The sequence below is a fragment of the Panthera pardus genome, unplaced genomic scaffold (assembly GCF_024362965.1).
Source record: "Panthera pardus isolate Hobbes unplaced genomic scaffold, ASM2436296v1 HiC_scaffold_6, whole genome shotgun sequence".
Taxonomy (NCBI): Eukaryota; Metazoa; Chordata; class Mammalia; order Carnivora; family Felidae; genus Panthera; species Panthera pardus.
In genome coordinates this window covers 102,738,317-102,759,410 of record NW_026526991.1, presented here as the reverse complement: position 1 = coordinate 102,759,410, position 21,094 = coordinate 102,738,317, and the positions used below count along the sequence as shown (strand labels likewise).

Below are 21,094 nucleotides of genomic sequence, written 5' to 3'. Positions count from 1 at the left end.
TGTCAACACCACAGCCTCACTTTCTTTTTTGTAATACAGTCCTCTGGAAAAATAAAATAAAATAAAATAAAATGAAGTCAGTAACTGTGGACCTGGTGCTGGGTCTCACTGCCTGCATGTCAATCTATCCCATTAATCATCATGTACAATTTTCCGAAGAGCTATTTTGAGAAACATTGGAAAATGGCTTTCACAGAGCTATGTATACCTTATTTATACTCCAGCAATGGTCGCTCTGTTTAGCAGCAGATGGGTTTTCCCCCCTAATTTTCTTTTCATCTCTTAGTGAAAGTTAAGTAGGAAGGAAGCCCTCTCCCTAATCATGGGCACACACTTAATACTTAAATCACCCGCAGTCCACCCTGGAGTCAGGGTCATGGGTGGGTGGTTGAGAGAAAAGGCTGTGGGTTTCTTGTAAGGCACTGTTCCCGAGACCCCAAGGGAACAAATACAGTAGACATGCTGGCTGCTTAGAGGCTGGGTTCTGCAGCCTGGCAAGAAGCAGGGCCCCTAGAGGTGGGGTGTGGAATAGAATGTGGGTGCCCTGGTTTGCTTTTCTCAACCTGTGTGGGCATCTCAAGGTCCACGAAGCATATGCCAAGAGCATCCCATTGATGTCCCGAGGAGCCAAGGGAAGACCAACCACCCTGGCCCTGCCCAAGTGCTTTATCTTTGGCCTACAGGAAGCAGCAAGTCTGCCCTGCACAGTTGCCATGGCAACCACAGTGCTGCAGCTCCAAAGGGCAAGGGGAGCAGAAGGGAGGTGGAGAAGGCATGTGGTGATTTTTCTGGAAAATCCCATCTGTTTCTTTTCCCCACAAATCCAAGCTGGGGGGAAAATGGGCATCTGGGGTCTAGAGAGAGAAGAGAGAGAAGATTTCAAAATGCTCCAAGAGCAGCTTTCCTGACTAGATGTGCTTCCCTTCCTGTTGGTGGAGGCAAGTCACTGACACAGACAAAGGTTTGGGCGGGTTATGGTGGAGGCATCCAAGTGGGAGCCTATGTGCAGGATTCAGGGTAGCTCCTAGGACCCCAGGCCTGGGTGGAACAGTCCTAGGAGGACTCCTATCAGCCACAGCAGGATTTCTTTTTGGCAGAGCGGTCAACCTGTATGGTGTCCTCTCTTGCTGTATCTTCTTGTTTCTTGAGGATCCTGGGAGAGGGGAAGGTATAGTGTCAGTAGATGAGAGCTGCTAGGCCATTGGGTTATATATAGGCCATCTGGATGATAAGGAGGGAACCCAACATCACCAGAGCATCAGAGTTTTCAAAGTCTCCCCCTGAGAAGTGCAGGTACATAACCATAATTTGCAAAGACAAAGTTTAGCCAATATGGATCCTTCATGACACCTCCTCAAAGAAGCCTCCCCAGATTTTCCAGGTGATGTAAGTGCCCCTGACAGCATTTTGACCATTCCTCTGTAAAAACCCCATCACTCCATGTCATAATGCACTGCTTCCTTGGTTGGCTCCCTGAGGTGAGAAAGCTGCTTGAAGGCAGAGACTATATACTTTGTCTCTGTGTCTCTGTAGCCTATCGGAGTACCTGGCACACAGTAGAGACTCAAAGAAGATACTTTTTGGTTATTAACTCTATAGAAGGTCTGTCCCATGTTGCCACAGTTGCAGATTAAATGTAGGAGGTGAAGAATTAAAAATAGTGGTAAGTATCTTATCCCTGCTTTATACTCTCAATGTGCTTTCACCTTAAGCATCCCTTTTGATTTTACAACAGTCTGAGTAGGCAGGGAGGGTATGATTGATGTTCCTATGCTGGGGGCAAATCTCAGAGAGGTAGACTTACTTTACCCCAGAATCAGTGGCAGAAAAAAGCCTAGAACTTTCCTCATGGTCTTCCATAACTCCACAGTCTCTCCAATGCATAGAAAATGTTATTCTGGGTTCTTAATTAATCAAATGAAAATATTTACAAAATTCCCCAGAATGAGCGCTGAACCCCAAATGGGCACTATTAAGTATTTGTTGGATGGATGGATGGATGGATGCATTGGTGAATTAATGGATACATGTAGGGATGCATAAATGGATGTGTGAATGGGTGGATGGATGGGTGGATAGACTGGAGGAATAGGTGGATAGATGGATAGATGGATGGGTGGATGGATGAATAGGTAGATGGGTGGATAGGTGAATGGGTGTATGGATGGTTAGGTCGGTGGACAGATAGAATGAAATGAATGCCAAGATGGGTAAATGAGTGAATTTCCAAGTATTGAAAATGGGGCCCTGTATGGTTCTTTTTTTTTTTTTTTTTTTTTTTTTTTTAATTTTGGTATAGGCGGAGGCTTATGAAACCAGTCTTTTGATGGAACTAACCCTTTGAGAGCTGTCACCTTAGATGCCTCTCCTTCCCCCAAATAGCCCCTCCTCTCCCTGGCTTCTCCTCACCCTCCCCCGTGCCCATATTATAACTGTTCTTGTTCCTTGCTGGCTGCCAGCTAATCCCTGCTAAGATATTAGCCAGTGTTCAGGGACCTATGATAAGACCTTTCTTGGAAGCATTTGCATTTAAAAAGAGGATCCCTGGGAAAAGGGCAGCTTTTAAGACCCAGAAGAAGAAGACTGGGGGGGGGGGCAAGAGGCAAGGGGGCTTTCTTTTTTGTCCCTATTGTGTTTCAGAGGGCTGTTTCTGAATCCCATACAAAGCCCTAGGCCTCCAACCCCTTTACCCAGAAGGCTCAGGCAGACAGAGGAATGGCCTCTCAGGGGTGAGTGCAGTGCTTCCTACCAGACCCTGTTTGCTGGGATGTGCCTCCTTCCTTACCTGGCTAGATGAAGTAGGGACTCTTTGGTGTTGTGACCGGAATAGGCACTGCATTCATAGAAGATCAGATTGTTCTCCTAGAACCATAAAGCAGAGGGGACAAAAAGAGAGTACTGGGGGAGCTCGAGGGACCCATGGGAGGAGAACACCCCATCTGCATCGGCCCGCCTGCCTCACTTCCTCTCACAGTCCCCTTTAATTCCTCTCCCCATCCCTGCTCTCTTCAAGGTTGATTTCAGTCTCCTCAGGCTCCCTGCCTAATGCAAGTTCTGTAAGTATCTCCCAGGTGAGCTGTAACAATTGTAAAACACAAAACAGTATGCTGCCTTAGTGCTTCACGCTTTCACAAAATGCTCTCAGGTATGTAGATGCCCATTTCCTTTTCACACCAGCCTGTGGTGCAGGCAGAGGAACAAAGGCCAGGATGCACCACATTCTCCACAATGCACAGGCAGGGAAACCAAGGGCATAGTATAAAGGGCGGGTCAGTTCATTCAGTGACTTATTGAGTTAATGGCAGGCTTCCCAGCAGCTTGTTTTGCCCAGGACACCGGCATTCCGTGAACTTTGGGGCAGATGTCACTGAGGTACACCAGTAGGAATTCTCCTTCACACCAGTTAATTACTATTCCAGATGCCTAGGCTGTCAGCATTCGTGTCACAGGACAGTTGTCGATCACTTCAGGACGCAGAGGCTGTGCTGCCTGCGTGGTGGGGGCTCTTGGCTAAGCCTCATCATTATATCCATTTATCACTCCTGTTAATAGATTTCCTGCTTCCTTAGGACATTGCTATTGGCATGAAACTCTGGAGGCTGATGCCCTGTGGGGATGCAGCCACTGAATGAGGACACTTCTGTGGCTTGCAGATCAGGAGGCTCTAGACACTGGCCCCGAGTTCAGCTTTCCTGGTTCACACCCCAGAGGCCCATATCCTACCCCTGTCCACACTTGTGCCACAGCCAGACTCTGGGTCAGTCTTTGGAAGAATGAAGACTTCACGGTGGGAGGAGGGAGAGTACATAGGATCTAAAATTGGAAGGCATAACCCACCTTTCAGCTTCAAGTCTTGACTCCACCCCTGAGGACCTGTACGATCACTTGAATTAATCACTTAACTGCTCTGAGCCTCATTTGTTTGTATGTTTGTTTTTTAACTGACAACAACAACAAAAAAAAGAATAAAAAAGGGAAAAAATGGGATGATAAAAATACAGGCCTGCAGTTCATTAATCAAACTCCTTGGATATAGATGTACTTTGGAATCCAGAGACTCTGAGTTTCACAAAAATAACAGATGTATATACTATATACTACCCTGAGTTGGTCTGGGATAGCACCCTATGATCAAACATATTAATATTTCTTGAAACATAGGAAAATTCATCCAAGTGAGGTAAACAAAAAGACCATAAATGGCTTCATGTCAGTCCTGGTCAGATTTTTCTGCCAGACAAAACACTAGAAACCTTTCTGTTTCAGTATTGTGAGCATTGTGGGTAAGGGACTGCAGACATGTGGCTACCCTCTGACCCTTCGCAGGAACACCTGTCAAACCCTTCCTGCTCCTTTTTTACTTGACTCTTACCATCTGTGCCCATTTTCCTGACCTCTGGGGTCACAAGTCCCTGTTTGTTTATTTATTTATTTATTAGTATTTTTCAATGTTTATTTCTTTGAGAGAGAGTGAGAAAGCATGCGAGCAGGGGAGGGGCAGAGAGAGAGAGAGGGAGAGAGAGAACTCCAAGCAGGTTTCCTACTGTCAGTGTGGAGCCCAATGTGGGGCTCGAACTCACAAATGTGAGATCATGACCTGAGCCGGAAACAAGAGTTGGATATTTAACTGACTGAGCCACCCAGGCACCCCTATTATTATTATTTTTTTTAATTTGAGAGAAAGAGAGAGAAAGAGAAGGGGTGGAGGGAGAAAGGGAAAGAACCTCAAGCCAACTCCATGCTTAGCACAGAGCCCAACGTGGGGATTGATCCCATGACCTTGGGATAATGCCCTGGCCGAAATCAAAAGCCGAATGCTTAACCAACTGAGCCACCCAGGTGTCCCATGAGTGCCTGTTTAGAGCAAGCACACTAAGAGATATGGAATCCTAGGGCTGGAAAGCACCCCCACCTTCTCAGACATACAGGTTCCTGAAAAGCACTCGGAAGCAGTAGAAACAGCCAAGGAGTGCCACTGTTTGTGCCTGATTTCCAACAAGCCTTATTGGCCCCCAGCTTGGGCAAGAGGGCTGATGCTTATTTTAATGGTAAAGTTTTGAGGGCATGCTCTGAGTTTATCTTGGGTTCACCGCTTTTGGACTCAATATTGATCAGAATGGATAAACTCGTGAACAGAGCTGTTCAAAGAACAGTCTGCCTTACAGAGAGTGAGTGTTTCATCCCTGAAGGTGATCAAGTGGAAACACAGAGGAAGGCATTCAAAGATCAGATAGGGGATTTAAAGAAGTAACCTCCTAGTATCTAAGAATCTATCATTCTGAGTTCCAGGGAAAAGTGTTTGGGAAAATTCCCCATACGCTAGTCATTCCTAGCCAGCTCTATCTTGCAATGTGTGACTTTCTATAGAAAGTTCCACATGCACGGGCATCCACATGCCATTCCCACGATGCCAGGACACCCATCTTGCCCACTTGCTTCCTTCCCAGGGGGCTTCCAGGAAAGGCTCCCACCAAGGCTCTTGGGCACTTGCCTGACTGTCCTCGGGCTCATACCCTGTCCAGAGAGATGGAAAGTTTGCTCTTTACCTTGGCAAGCTTCTCTCCAAGGCCTCGGGGAACTTCCCGCTCTTTCTCATTGTCAATTTTATTGCCCAGCAGAAGAACAGGAATGCGGTCTCCCACAGCTTCCTGCAAAACAGATAATCCCCCAACTGAGAGAAGCATCCAGAAGGAAAACCCAGAAGGGCAGGCTTAAAATGCTGGCAGTAAGGATACAATCTGGCTTGCGAATCCCCTGCTGCCACAGCAGGCCAGGTGATAAGAGTCATCCCAAAAGCTGAGAGCCTCAGTTTCTGAGGCTTCTGTGAGGTGTCTGAGGCCTCCCTCCCTTCCCACTCACCCTTGCTGGATGGGTCATGCAGGCTCCTCAGGTGTGCTGTGGGTAGCAGCATGAGGGGACAGAAGACATTCATGAACTATGTGTCCTTTTCTAGCACTTACGGTATCCCCGAAAACATTCCTAAGTGACCAGACTTCGTCTAAATGAACCAGAACGAACCAAAGGAATTAATGCAATGTGGTTTGGAGCATTTCTAGGGACTGTCTTGATTAGACGTGGCATCTCCAGGGGCCTCATATTGGGCACATAAGCTCCCTGAGGCGTGGGGCCACAGTGCCTATGAAAGGATTGTTGTGCACCTAACTGGAGGTCACCACGTGGGGCAGTACAGATAGATCACTATTATTGGGTGCTCTAGCTCTGACCAAAGGCCCACATGGGGAAGAAGCATGTGGCCACAGAAGCTGCACTTCTTGGGCCAGAAGTAACACGTTTGTTCAAGGGGTCAACCTTCTTTACTCCTCCAGTGACTGTGGCATATCAGCCAAAGACCTGCACCCTAGAGTCTCTGCACCCCAGGGCTTCCTCCCTTGTGAAATGCGTGTACCTTTTGTGCCCCTCAGGAGGGCAAGCCAAGGGCCCAGGATGCACAGCTATTAAGTGAGTAAATATGGTAATATTCACATTTAAGCAGGCTGTGATTTTTACTTCGTGAGATATTTAATTAGGGGCTTTTAATAATAATTTGGTAAACAATAGTTATTCATCACAGAGAAATGTTTTACGAAATAGAGAGGGTTAGGGGATAACACAAGCTAGTAATCACTTACAGTGTTGTCAATGACTCAGCTGCTTTATCTCACCATTTCAAAAAAATGTCCAAAGTCCACCCAATAGGTACATGTATTTTAAGTTTGAATGCAATTATATTTGAAATTAAGCCTCAATGGTTCCTTAATCTACACATTCATTTTTATCGCAGTTGGTAGTGAAAAAAATTCTCATTTCCTAAATGAGAACGTTAAGGCTCAGAGAATCCCAAAGAACATTCAATAACAAAGTCACTGAGTTATGAGGACCCTTTAGTATATGGGTCCACAATTCTCTAATGTTTTTCTCTAAATTCTGATTTCCAGTGAACTCTCTGCTATTTAGTGTCTTATTAACTAGAACTCTCTAAAAGTGGTATTTCCACTTATCCATGGTAAGATGGTAATTAATGTTGATAATGATGACTCAAAGGCACTACATGATCTTTACAGTGTCTTCTGATCCATCAGAAATAGATTAAATTACGTGTACTGTAATTGACGTGCTAAGTAGATTGCGCCACATTTCAATTGTTTGCACGTGAGAAACCACTAATGGCATGCAGACAATGCTGTGGCTCCCTATTACCAGAGTGTTGGGTAATGGGAATACCCCCATTTTCTGACTCTGTTGTGCCACAGAAACTTGTGTGAAGACTTTTTCACAGAAAAGGGAAAAAAGAGAAGGAAGCAGGGAAATGGGCCAAAAGGCTTGCTGTTTGGAGCACATGAGAGATATTTGTAGATTTATGTGTGAGGAATGACTAAGGCTTGTGGGATTTCTTGACATGGAAATGCTGAAAATATGAGCATCAGACTTGAAGTCCCAGGCAGAATTCGAACCCGGATTCTGGTATGCTGGAATGGGTGACGGCTTCAGTTTCATCACTTGCAAAGGGGATAGTGGGTACTGAATGACTAAGCATCAGGTAAGGGATAGTCACAAGCCCAATATTGGAGCCCCATGTACCACAAAGAGCAGGGCTGCCTCTGGGTGGGGAAGGGAAGCAGTCTTCTTTTTTAAAGCAATTCTTGGGTATAAAAATAAAACATCTTAGAAGGAGCTGATAAAAGCCAAGCCCCCAGCTGGAGCTGTGGCTTCTGTTCTTTGCATTGTTCCTCTCTTACACAAACACTCTGGACACCTCACTTCCCCTCTGTGGACCCTGGCCTGCCACTGATAAAGAATCAGGCCTATCTCCAAAGTCAAGGCAAAAACAAGTGAGAACACATGGAAGGCCGGAAGGTGTGCTATTCACCATGGGCAGTCAGCCATCATCACCCTGGCCCAAGACTAGTCTCTGACACAGGGCCATGGGGAGGGCAGGGCTTAGGGTGGGTGTCTCATGGTCCTCTCTGACTTTAACATCAAGTCTTGAGCTATCTGCCCAAACCTGACACCTTTCACATACCCAACCCGTTGTTCAGCCTGGATACTGCTTTGCACAAAGAGGCTCATCATTACCTATCAGATGAAGCAACACTTCCTTTTAAAAGTCGAAAGCACACCTCCTTTGGCAAACAAGTCTAAGCCCCACCTGATTTCTGTTGAAATTTCTATAGATGTTTGGTAGAACTCCGTAGGCATGGCAGGTCAGAGGGAAGGAATTGAACGTACTTCGTTGGGCATACAGTCTCTGTCTGTGTGGGACCCGTCAGAATCGCCACTTTTCACAGAGTCTATTCTGTGAGCTATGAGATGGCCCCAAAAAGCTGATTCCTATCCTCTGACACTGACACAGAAGCCTCTCCATACCTTCAACCATTTTAGTTGCCTTTCTTTGAACTTGAGCTTGTTGGAAGACAGACGTGCTAAAATTCAAAAGATTACCCACCTCTGACTTTAAATAACATGAGCTGTCAGCTTGGAGCAGAGGACTGGCATTCAGCTCAGAACGTGCAGCTGCTGGGTTTGGTTGGTTGGTTGTAGTGTGTGTGTGTGTGTGTGTGTGTGTGTGTGTTAATATCCATTTGCTGGGAGGCAAGAAAAAGCACTTAGCCAGGATAGTGCTGCTACTTCTCTGGAGCCAGAACAAAAAATTTCTCAGCACATTAAAGCATGTAGTTATGCTAAGAAAAAAATGACTGCAAAATTATATCTTGGGGGTTTCCATATTTATCCACCCCCTGGACTATGAGTCAAAACAAGATTTATTTGTGTAGTTCGTTTTAAACTGCCAGCACTTCAAGCTCAACTTGGAACAGGGGGAAAAAATCAAACTGCTATTTTTTGCTCTGTGCTGTACATTGTCACCAATGACCAAGATCACAGAATGAGAATTAGCTGGTGGTCCACAAAGTGAGAGGAGAGTGAGCCTGGCCCCTTTGAGCTAAAGGACTGTTCTGCTTTGGGACGGAAGTGGGAAGGACTGAAAAAAGAAACGAACACCTATTTTTCAGAAGCAGATTTCAACCATGGGCCATGTGACGCTCTTGTCACATAATGCATAATGCAGCATAATGCAGTGGCAGAGCCCTAGATTCCAGTTCTGGCTGGGCGTCTGGCAAGCTGTGGGTACTTTTGGACAAGTCACTTCCTCTCTCTGGATCGCAGGACTTTTCATCTATAAAACAAGAAGCTGCATTAGATTAATCTCCAAGTTTTGTTTTGTTTTGTTTTGTTTTGTTTTCGGAGACACTGCTCGTGTTGGCTTAATGACTTCAGTCATTTTCCACTTCCTTGACTTATAGGCCTAACAACACAGGGCTACCAGAATGACAAAAGATCGAGACAAGAAATTCAACATACCCGGGGTGCAGACATTGGGGACCAACAAACTGGAATTGGATCAACGAACGGCCCGTTCAGGCTTGTACCAAATCCCATTTTCCCTATCTGATACAGGCCCCAAAGTCTCCAGATGTCCAATCTGTTCCATGGTCTAACCATGGGACCCTTAGAGCCCAACCAGTTTCTTCTCTAGATTAGACTGGTTGAACCGGTCCTCCGAAGCAGAGATGAGAAGGAGGTAGGGGAGGGTTTGGAATACTGCATTGGCAGGAATGGCTACCTGCTTTGATTTGCTATCACGTACATAGGAAATGTAAAATGGCACAATAACGGGCACAGTGTTGGGCCCCTTCTGCAGAAGGCCTGAAGGCAAGGTAAAGTTGCCTGGACTTGGGGGGTGAAAACTACGGTGGGTGGGGTGGGAGAACAGCCATGGGGGCAGGGCTCTCCCACCTCATAAAGCAGGGCATGCTTTCATTCTCTTTCAATCTCAAAGGATTTGGGTTCCCTCGGGGCTGGAAGGATCCTCTAGGGTCCTCTCATCTGCACACACTCCTCCATCCTGGATCCCCCCTCCCTCCCTCAGAGGACCAAAATGCTGTAGCCTGTCAGCATGTGGGGGCCAGGAGGAGCCCTTCAGAGCCTCTGGCCCATTCTGTCATTAGGTGATTGGCCAGTTTCGTGGCCAGGAAGTGCCAAGCTGGGGTGGCGAGAACTTCCTTTTCAGGGAAGTCCATACCTCCCCCAAGCATCTGTTCCCACCCCACACAACATCTTCCAACAGCAAGTCTTTGCCACGTGTAATCTGTGGCAATTTAAGTCCTCTTGTTTTACACTGCTTTTCAGGTTGCGGGAGGAAGGGGCACTGAGAACAGCTGGCCAGCATTCACTTAATAATAAGGCTTCGGAACCCAAAGCCTGTTATTAAAGCTCCCCCTCCACCCTCCCTTCTCTAGGCGAGGGAGTTGGCAAAGTGCTTGGAGCTCTGTGGAAAAATAAGGTACTCCACAAATATAAAGTTCTTATTATTTTCAGTTCCCTCTGATCAAATTAGGTGTCAGGTTTTAATCTGTCACCTGACACCCCTGATTGCTGGTTGCCAAGGCAGAGTGACTTAGCTTTTCAAGACTCTTGAGAATAATTGCATTCATGATCCCACTGTTCCACACCTTCAACACAGACTCCACCATCTGACACTTGTTCAGATGTTCACACCACGGCCCCCTGCACTTGTTCTCGAAATCCTGGGCCATCAGACTGGGTCCCCACACCGAGTCAGTCCCCCAGAGAGCCTCGCAAGTGCAAGACATGTGGATGATGCTCAGCAAATTCTTGTTGAAGAAGCACGGACATCTTTGAAACTGATTTAGAACCTTGCTTCTCAGAGTGTGGTCCCTGGACTGGCAGCATTGACTTCACCCGAGAACTTGTTAGAAATGCAGAATCTCAGGGGCTACCTAAGATTCTGAACCTGCTGAGTCAAATTCTGTATTTCCACAAGGTCCCCAGGAGATTCCTATGCATATAAGACTTTGAGAAGCACTTCCCAGGTTGGGGGAACCATGGCAGCTGAGAATCAGAATCACCTGGGGGAACTGTTGCTTTTTTTTTTTTTTTCTTTGTATTTCCAGGCTCTGAATCATTCTATTTGGGAGAGAAGGCTTGTGGCATCTGTTTTACTTGAAAGCACTGATGGTGATCCTGATTATCCAGGTTTGGAATCATCATTTAGAGTTTACCTATACCTTCTGCTAAAATTTTTAAGAAGGAAAACTCAAGCTCTGAACTATACAGAAAAGCCCCATCCACACATAGATAATTCTGAGTTAACTGCATATGGAATTGCCCCTTTGGTGTGGCTTTCTGGGCCTACAGATGCACGAGGGCTTCCCTGGGTGCATGCTGATGCTTTTCAGCTCTACCCCGCTCGGGAACATGCCTGGTTTTCCAGAGAATGATGGAACATTCTGGTGCTTGGCCTGGTTTTCCAGAGAATGACAGAACATTCTGGTGCTTGGCCTGGTTTTCTAGAGAATGATGGAACTTGTTCTTCTACCTGCCATGATGGCCCTCTGATATTCCTTCACCCCACCACCACCGCCAAATTCAGCGTGACATGCCACCTCTCTGGCTAGATCCTGGGCTCTTGGTCCAAAACAAGGGCCTCAGAAACTACACCCCCTCCTGACAGCAGACAGCATGTTTCTATAAGTTTGCTTCTATCCATCCCTATTGATCCCAGACTATTTGAACAGCCTCTGCCTGCTTTAGTATATATCAAGATTTAGGGATGTCTGGGTGGCTCAGCCGGTTGAGCATCCGACTCATGATTTTGGCTTAGGTCACGATCTCGCTGTTCGTGGGATCGAGCCCCACATTGGGCTCTGTGCTGACCTCATGGAGTCTGCTTGGGGTTCTCTCTCTCTCTGTCTCTCTCTCTCTCTGCCCCTCCCCTGCTCATGTTGTCTCTCTCTTTCAAAATAAATAAACATTAAAAAAAACTTTTAAAAAGATTTAGATATTAGGAGACAAATTAGGGATTAAATGTCTGTGGCTGGGAAAAGAACGGGTGATGCAAAAGAAGGCATGGCCTCTTTTTCTCCATTTGATAATGAGATGGCTGTATTAGATCAGTGATTTTCAAAGGGAAATCCTCTTGTCTAACAAAATTGTACCTGGGCCTCCAATGTAGAAAACTGAATGAAGAGTGGCTCTGACCAACATGGGAGGTGAAGGACCCAGAACTGTGACCATGGCTCCTTTTCCTGCACTCCCCAGTTCCTGGGGGACATCATTATCTTCCCAGGGCTCCAAGGAAGAAAGGTTGAGAACCACTGGGTTAGGTAATCCCTAATGTTTCTCCTGGTGCTTAATTTCTGCAAGGAAGATAAATCTGTAGCTGTATCAAAAAAAATCATGTCATAAATTCTAAAGTTTTAACAGGAATCACTTCCAGATTACCCATACAATTTATTTCCCTTATTAGCTTGGTATAGAGCCATTCACTAAATTTCAAAACTTACATTTTTTCTACTGTAAGTTTTTTAAGCCCAATACTTTGAGAAATAATTTGTATTAAGCAAATCTCAGAGAAACCTTTGAATTTAGTTTCCATTCTTGTTCCTTATTTTTCCTGGAAATGAGAGGGATGTGGATTAACAGCAGAGAAAGGAATGGCCCAGCCAGCCTAAACTAGAAGAGAAACAGATTTTGGTGGGAGGAATCACAGATCTTAGGGCCAAAAGGATGAAGAAATGAACAACTCCAGTATTCTGCCCGCGTAAGGATTCCGTATCCAGTATTCTGCCCGCGTAAGGATTCCGTATCCATTCATGCCTCCCACATGTGCTGAGCACTAGTTCTGGGGGGGCCCCATGCCAAGCACCAGTTACACAGTGACAAACATAGTGTCAGTTCTTAGGAGTGACCTTCACAGCAGTGTTACAGTGTGGTCAGGAGGTAAGGGCTATGGCAGGTTCTAGGGGCTTGAGCAGGGATAAACCCCATGAGGACAGAAAACTTGTCTCTTATCTGCTGTTAGAATTCCCAGTGCCTGGCAGTGGTTTCAACAAATAAATGAACAAAGCATGGATCCCGCCAGTGGAAGGAGTTGGGACATCCTCTCTGACTGTTTGGTTAAATACTCAGCTGACGCCCTGTAAAACACATATGTGGCTTGTCCACACTGACTTTGGCCTTGTGAAGGCTACATGTGAGGGGTAGAGGAAGAACATGCAGATGGTCAGAAAGTAAAAAGCACTTATAAGCGACTTATTGTTGGGGTGCCTGGGTGGCTCAGTTGGTTAAATGTCTGACTTCAGCTCAGGTCATGATCTCATGGCTTGTGAGTTAGAGCTCTGATGGCCCCGCGTCGGGCTCTGTGCTGACAGCTCAGAGCCTGGAGCCTGCTTCAGATTCTGTGTCCCTCTCTTGCTCTGCCCCTCCCCTGCTCATGCCCTCTCTCTCTCTCTCTCTCAAGAATAAATAAACATTAAAAAAAATTATTTTAAAGTGACTTATTACAAGTATAAATCAAGAGAGTAGAGTCCCACAGATAACCCAGAATTCACAGAAGAGTACTGTTCCCTGTGTGCCCTGCCCAGGGTAACTTTGGGGTGAGCCAGGGGCCCTCACATTGTGAAGGGATGTGACAGAGGCCCCAAAACACTGCGTGGTGCTTCTCCTAGGCTAGGCACAGCTGGGCTCCCTGCAGCTGGAACAGTGCGGGGATGAAAAGGGGGAAGAACACGGTGGAACTCAGTTTAAATGTGGGTTTCTCAGGGAAACCTTCCTTGATGCTCCACTCTAAGCCCCTCCCCCAATCCTATGCCACTCGCTCATGGTGCTTAGGGCAATTGCAGTGACACAGTTATTGATATAATTTGTATTTTTCAAGTCCCCACCTCCATGAGGGCAGGGACTGTGTCTGTCTTGTTCATTTCTGAATCCCCAGTACCCAGTACTGGGCTTGGATGAACGGCCATATGAACGCCAGAATTGTTTTGTTCCTGGAGAAGGTGGGTTCTGAATTGGGTTTTGGAAGAGCATAGGGCCAGGCAGGAGATGGGCAGGGACAAAGGGGAGACAGGAGTCAGCATAAGCGCTCCTAGGAAGGTCACCAGCTCACCTCCACGCTGCTCAGCCACTGCCGGACCGACAGGAATGACTGTCTGGCTGTGAGATCATACATGACGATGACGCCATCGGCCTTCCTGAAGAACTGCTGGGTGATACAGCAATACCTGCCATCAAGGGGTCACAGGTCATGGGCTGCATGGCTCCCCACCCCCCCGCCCCCACAGCCTGGACCTCAGCCCTTGTGATGGGCAATGCAGGAGGCAGGGTTTGATCGGGGATGCTCCTCACCTCTCCTGCCCGGCCGTGTCCCACAGCTGCAGGGCCACATACGAGCCATCCACATGCACCATCTTCACCTGGTAATCGATGCCTGCAAGGTGGAATGAGCCTATCACTTCCAAATCAGAAAAAGATGCCCCCCCCCCCCCGCCACATAGCTGGAAGCACATAAGGCCAAGGGTGACAATCTTCCCCATGCAGTTCCTGGGAGGAGACGTGGGGGACTAGACAGGGAGGCATGGAACCTGAGTTCTGGTCCTGTGTCTGCCACTGCGGGGTGGCTGTGGGGTACTGATCAAATCACTTAACCTCTCTGACTGTAGGGTCCTCACTGTAGTGTAATCCACATGCTCTTTGTGTATACTATAATAAGTATCAGATCACATATGTATAAAAGCAATACACCAAGGCAAAGACAATCATTATTTTTCATGAATTTACTATTGCAAAGATGGAAAAGGAGGAGAGTGTCCTCATATTTCTTTCTTCTCCTCCTCCCTAAAATATTTTTCAAAGTTCCCCTAATAAAATCCAAATATCCCTGCAGGAATGGATCATACCTTCAGACTTCCATCACCCAGTCAAAGCTTTGTGGAGGAGTGGGGCAGGGGAAGAGGTGGTGGGCAGATTGGGGGTCAGAAGAGAAGAAAAGGGGTAAGGGAGGGAATCAAAAGCAGCTTTCACCCTTAAGATGGGTTTAGAGCTCCTAATTCCATCCACTGGGCCACTCAAAATCATCTCTCTGAGGCCGGGACCCTACCCAGAGTCTTAGACCAGAGAGGCAAGGTCAGAGACATGCATTCTGTACCCCTACAGTGGCCCTCAGAAATAAGGACCTTGATGCAGCTTCTTTGAGAACATACTCTTCTTTCCTACATCGTGTAAGAATGTTCCCAAATCAGGGTGCCTGGGTGGCTCAGGCTGTTGAGGGTCTGACTCATGATTTTAGCTCAGGTCATGGTCCCAAGGTCATGAGATTGAGCCCAATGTCAGGCTCCTTGCTGAGCATGAAGCCTGTTTATGATTCCCTCTATCTCCCCCTACCCCTCACCCTTTCTTGCTCTCTCTCTAAAAAAAAGGGGGGGTGCCTAGGTGGCTCAGTCGGTTGAGCGTCAGACTTTGGCTCAGGTCATGATCTCATGGTTTGTGGGTTTGAGCCCCACATCGGGCTCTGTGCTGACAGCTCAGAGACTAGAGCCTGCTTCAGATTCTTTGTCTCTCTCTCTCTCTGCCTCTCCCCCACTCTCACTTTGTCTCATTCTGTCTCTCAAAAATAAATAAATGTAAAAAAAATTAAATAAAAAAAAGAATGTTCACAAATGCTTAACATTTTTAAAAACATCTTTCCCCCTCATGGTATCAGATCAGGGAACCAGAGGGCATTCCCTGCCTCTTTGAAAAGGCCCAGCCTCTGAGGCCTTTAACATGGAGGGCTCAGTAAGGGACAGCAACAGAATCTTGGACAGAATGGGACAAAAAAGACAACAGAGAAGCAGTAAATAGAAAAGGTCATTCCAGCCAATGTCTACAGGCACAGGCTAGTGCTCTGGGGAGAGGCCCAGGAGTGGCGGGAAGGCGGGAGAGTCATCCACTCCTAGAATGGCAGACCTACAGGGACTCTACAGTCCCTGTGCTTCACAGGTGAGGGCCTGAGAAGGGAGTGCATTTGTGCATTTGAGAGAGAAAAAGAGTGATTTGTCCCATGGGTAGAATGCTTGATATTTCTAGTTTTCCCATGCCATCTCTCAATCTTCACCACACTCCTGTGTCTTCCACGTGAGGGTTATTATCCGCACAATGCACGAGCACACGCCTGCATGCACATCTGTACACACATGCACATGCATACACACTCATGCACGGGCACACGCCTGCATGCAAATGCTCACGGGTAAGTGCATGTGTACTCCCCACCCCCACACCATTGAGGGATGAAGAAGCAGGTGTCCAGCAACGGTGTGCCTTGTCCAAGCTGGGCAGCAGCTACCGCCGAGTTGCAAGCCCAGTTCTGAGGCTCATTCTTCTTTTTGGAGCAGTGCCCTGTGCACAGGGACACCTGGCAGCCTCATTTCACCTAGAAAGTGCAGGGTCAAATGCTCTCATCAAAATGGATTATGACTAGCTGGGCTGAATTTGAAAGGGTGAGTTTTCTTCTTAGCTAAAAGTGCAAGGGCTTCCCTAGTCTGTGTTCCAGGGGATTGAAGGAGCTTTCTGCTTCCTGATAACTGCTCAAGAGAAAGCCAGCCATGGTCAACACACCTTCAGGGCCTGATCTTAAAGTAGCCAGAGGGTCCGAAGCCCCCGAAGACAGAGCCTTCTCCTGAATGGAAAGGCATGCAGGCGGTGGGGGGTGGGGGCAGGTGGTGCTGCTTGGGGCAGCTAGGTCTTGGCTGCTGTCATGGTTCTGCTTTACCATAATGGCTAAATTCTTTGCCAGAGGACAGAGAGCTTGTCTTGCAGGGAGCAAAGTGGACCACGGAGTGTTGGACAAAATGGGCTTTGTGCTATGCTGAGCTTGCTGAGGGTCCCTGCTGGGTACACAACGTACTTCTCTCTGCAACCTCGGACAAAGAGGCCAAGGAAACAGATAAACCCATGGGGAAGGCTGGGGGTGATGGCAGGAGACACAAGGTGTCACAGTCCAATAGTAGAAGAGGCAACGTACAATGATGTGGGACCAGAAGGCCTGGAATAAACTGGTTTCTAAGACCACAACCAGTTCTAATATTTCAGGAGCAGAGGTAACCCTCTGTTCTATGTTCTAGTCTCAGTTCTGCCTCTGACGAGCTGTGTGACCTTGGTGGCATTACGTCATTTTGTGGGGTTTCACTCCTCATCTGCAAATGAGGTGTGATGGAGGGTATGGAGGGGTAGGTCAGACGTTCATAATATTTTTTTAAATGTTTATTAATTTTTGAGAGAGAGAGTGTGTGTGAGCAGGGGAAGGACAGAGAGAGAGGGAGACACAGAACCCAAAGCAGGTTCCAGGCTCTGAGCTGTCAGCACGGAGACCGACACGGGGCTTAAACCCACTAACTGTGAGATCATGACCTGAGCCAAAGTTGGATGGTTAACCAACTGAGTCACCCAGGCGCCCCCAGATGTTCATAATCTTTAAATTCAGCTGTGACATTCAATGAACACATGGAAGTGACCCCCAACTTGCAACCTAACTGGTTTCTGAATGACAGTTGGACCTTAGGAATCCCTGTTCATTGTGAATTATGTCCAGTCTTGTCGTGAATAGTATGGATTACAGCTGGGCTGATGGAGTCCAGGGAGGGTGACGTTAGCCCTTCTGGACAAGACAGGCCCCAGACATCATTTAGAGTAGGAGGGATATGGGAGTGGGGAGGGTCTTCAAGGTGTCATGGAGAAAAACTCTGGGGATTTCTCTGTAGAAATGCTGAGTAGGAAGGAAACCAGACTTTGGTGGCCAAGAAAAGGCAGAGTGCATTCTGTTGGGGGAAACTTCTAGAAGAAACACGCTGGGTTGTGGCCTGTGACTTAAAGCAGGGTTCTGTGAACCAATGTGGGGCAGTGGAAGGAGCACAGGACTCAGAGTCCTGGTTTCCGTGGAGCTTTATCTTCTATTCATCAGTCTTGTCATTGACAAAGTGAGCTCCAACGTTCTACACAAGCCATCATTTGACATCTCCGGGACACCCACAGGGCTCAAGCACCTTCCCATGAAGAAAGCTGGTCCTAAGGTGGGGTGGGCAGGGTGCTCCCGGGCAGGGTGCTCCCAGTCACATTGCTGTGTTGTAGCACTTACATGGTGCACAAGTCACAAGTCGAGCACAGATCACGTTCGTATGATGTGGTAGGAGACCTGAAGTCCCCTTTGATGGTGGTGGTAAGACTGAAGGGCCTGTAGAGCCCCTGTTAGTACTGTCCTGACTGTGATGGTGCTGCTGCCCTTAACAGGTGGCAGCCAGAGACCCAGTCTAGGCTCCTTGCTTTGGCCATAGGCAGGACTCTGGGGCTTTCTGTCTCTTTAAAGGGAGCATCTTTCTGGTGGTTGGCATGACATCTGTTACTGACATGTGTACCAGAACAAGGCACATTATGTGGCAGGGAGACTAATTTCAGCTGCTGTTCCAGCATGTTCTGCGCAGTGTGATGAAGGGCATTCCTGATTTGGAATCTTTGATATTTTTCCCTTCCTAAATTGCAGGTGTTTCCATAATTGGCCTCCTGGGAAGTGCAAATTAGTCTGGTTTTTCCTTTTTCAGAGGCTTCCAGGTCAGGCGCACAAGTTGGAAATGTGAACGGACCCTGATTCCCTGATTTCTTCAACAGGAGAGGCACACTGTGTGCACTGCCTAGGGGGATGCCTTTGAGGCCCAAGAGGCTGGCATCTGCCTCTTGCCTCCCATGAGTCTGTGCTGGAGCCCTGACCTGGGGTTCCTATCCCATGGAATGCTCCTGGAAAAGTGAGTCTTCCCTCCCACAGCCATTGCCTTCTGCAGCACACTGGGCTCACTCCCAGACCTGCCTCTCAAGGCCAGACTCTTCCAGGCTTGAGTCACAGGCTCCTCCCCTCTTCCTGTCAGGGTCCTGATTCTTCATCTGGGGACTCTCTCAGTCTTTGGGTGGAATGAGGCAGAAGGGAGGGGACAGGAGAATGTTCCAGATGTGATAACAGCATAGGAAAAGACCCAACCGTAAGAACAGGATGCCTGAAGTGTATGGGAAGGGATCCACATGCAGGAAAAAATTTGGAAGGAAAGGGAAGAACATGGAGTCTCCCCAGGCAGGGCCCTGGAGCAGGGAAAGTCTGTCTTATAGAGCCAGCTTGTCAGATAGCCAAAGGTCAAACATGGTCTGCACTGAGAACCAGGCTTGGAAGCCTTCCTGGATGACCTGGTTCAAATCCTCCAGGAGGAAAAACTTGAAGCCCCAAGATGGGGCATGTCCTCCAGAGGTCACACAGCTGATCAGCCAGCAGCAGAGTTGGGATGAAGATCCAGGTCCTCTGGTGTCCCACTGAACTTTAACAGCCTCCCCTGCCTGTATCAATGTGTGCCCAACTCTCGTGGCAGGGAAGTGTCCTCACCACCCACAGGGTGCTGGGCACACACAACTCAGTACTGTTAGGAGATACTGTGGGATGGACTAGAAGGGATATGCAGGGGGCCAATATCAGCACTAAACCAGCTGAGGGGATGTGGACAAGCGTCTTAACCTCTCTGGGCCTCAGTTTCCTGATCTCTCCATTGGGCTGATAACAGGGGTTGTGTGAACACAGATTTGAAGAGATGAACATAAAAGCCCATGCTAACTATGTAGGTCACATCAATGTATTTTCAAATCCAGCTGACCAACAGTTAAATGGTACATAGTAGGTGCTTAAGGGATTTATGTTTTGCTTGAGTGATTCAAACAAAAGCTAAAAGGTCAGTACACCCTTGAGTCTTGTCACATATTCCAATGCAGTGAGCAAAGGCCTCCATGTGAATAAAATATTACTCAGGAGTGGGAACACATTAAGCCATGATCATCCATTAGTGGCTGAGCCTAATGATGAAACCCAGCTGTCACCCAGCAGGCCTGGGATGCAGAATGGGTAAAATGTGATGGTAAAGGCAGCCACCCAATGCACTGTCCTCCACTCCACCCATCTACACACACACACACACACACACACACACACGCAGGAGGGCAGGTAAGAAGCTGCTGGCCCCTGGGGGAGGTGGGGATACACACACACACACACACACACACACACACACAGGGGGGCAGGCAAGACGCTGTTGGCCCCTGGGGGAGGTGGGGATACACACACACACACACACACACACACACACACACACCGGAGGGCAGGGCAGGAAGCTGCTGGCCCCTGGTGGATGGGGTGGGGATTGTGGTGTCAGGTGTGCACCTGAGGAGAAGCATGAACACTCAGGGCCCTGCTGAAAATGGAGAAAAAAAGATAAGAAATAGATGGGCTCAGAGACGAGGGAGCATGAGGCAAACTTCAGTTCTCCTGAGGCTGGACAGAGGAAGCATTCTGTGGTTCCGCTCCATGTGGAACAAGCTCAGCAGCTAGCACCGTGCAGGGTGAGGGAGGTGGACTTCACCTTGCCCCTTTAGCCTCACTGGGGAACAAGTGGACACGGGCCCCCCTACCTGCCAGGCCCCCATGGACACTCCTGCTGGGCCCCCAGTCTCTTCCTGGGCCCCCTTCTCACAGAGTGAGACACCCAGAGTGGGACCCAAGAACTCACCTACAGTGGCTGCCAGGCCTGGGGCAAACCGGTCCTCACAGAACCTCCTCAGGAAAGATGTCTTCCCCACGGCTGAGTTGCCCACTAACACAATTTTGAAGAGCCGGTCTGGGATGGAGGGAGAGGCTTCCTCCTGTGGATGGCAGACAGTCTGGCCAACCGCCAGGATGGTCACCAGCCCCTCCCTCCTGCTACGACCTGTCCCTACAGTGTCCAGGTGAAGGTGGGGACCTGTCCCTGGACCAGCATGAGGGAGGGCACTCCAGCTTTGGATGCACATAGCTTTGGGCTCTGGGCACAGAGGCTCCTTCTAGCTTCAGTGGGAGGGAAGAGAGACACTCATTCAACCATGTGTTGTCTGCCTCCTGTGTTGCAGACCCCTGTGTTGTCCCTGAAGACACAGGGACAAGGAGGCAGGCCTGGTTTGCCGTGGAGGGAAGGAGGCAGGCATGTAAACAAAAAATTATAAAACAAGCTGCTGAGTGCTCTAGGAGCACAGAGGAAGAGTCAAGGATCCACAGGGGAGGACACTTTCAGCTGGGGTTTAAAGAGGAGGCAGAGATGCTCCATGTGGGGGAAGGACAGGTGGGATGTTTGCTGGGGGTGGGGGGAGATAGAAAAAAGGAAGCGTGTCTATATCACAGGGGCAGAGACTGCCTGGGGTGGGC

General features: G+C 48.1%; 1 protein-coding gene across 3 annotated transcripts in view; it reads right to left on the bottom strand.

Annotated features, from left to right (window-relative positions):
* Positions 1–648: 648 nt before the first annotated feature.
* The window catches only part of CRACR2A (calcium release activated channel regulator 2A), a 130,743-nt gene continuing 110,297 nt past the window's right edge, over positions 649–21,094 (bottom strand). For all 3 annotated transcript variants that reach the window (XM_019464815.2, XM_019464816.2, XM_053895048.1), the window contains 6 exons: positions 20,427–20,559; positions 14,206–14,287; positions 13,967–14,081; positions 5,547–5,648; positions 2,786–2,862; positions 649–1,153 (listed from right to left, as the gene is read on the bottom strand). In XM_019464815.2, the coding sequence (XP_019320360.2) occupies positions 1,069–1,153; positions 2,786–2,862; positions 5,547–5,648; positions 13,967–14,081; positions 14,206–14,287; positions 20,427–20,559 (594 nt within the window). In that variant the 3' untranslated portion in view covers positions 649–1,068. The remainder of the gene's footprint in view (positions 1,154–2,785; positions 2,863–5,546; positions 5,649–13,966; positions 14,082–14,205; positions 14,288–20,426; positions 20,560–21,094) is intronic.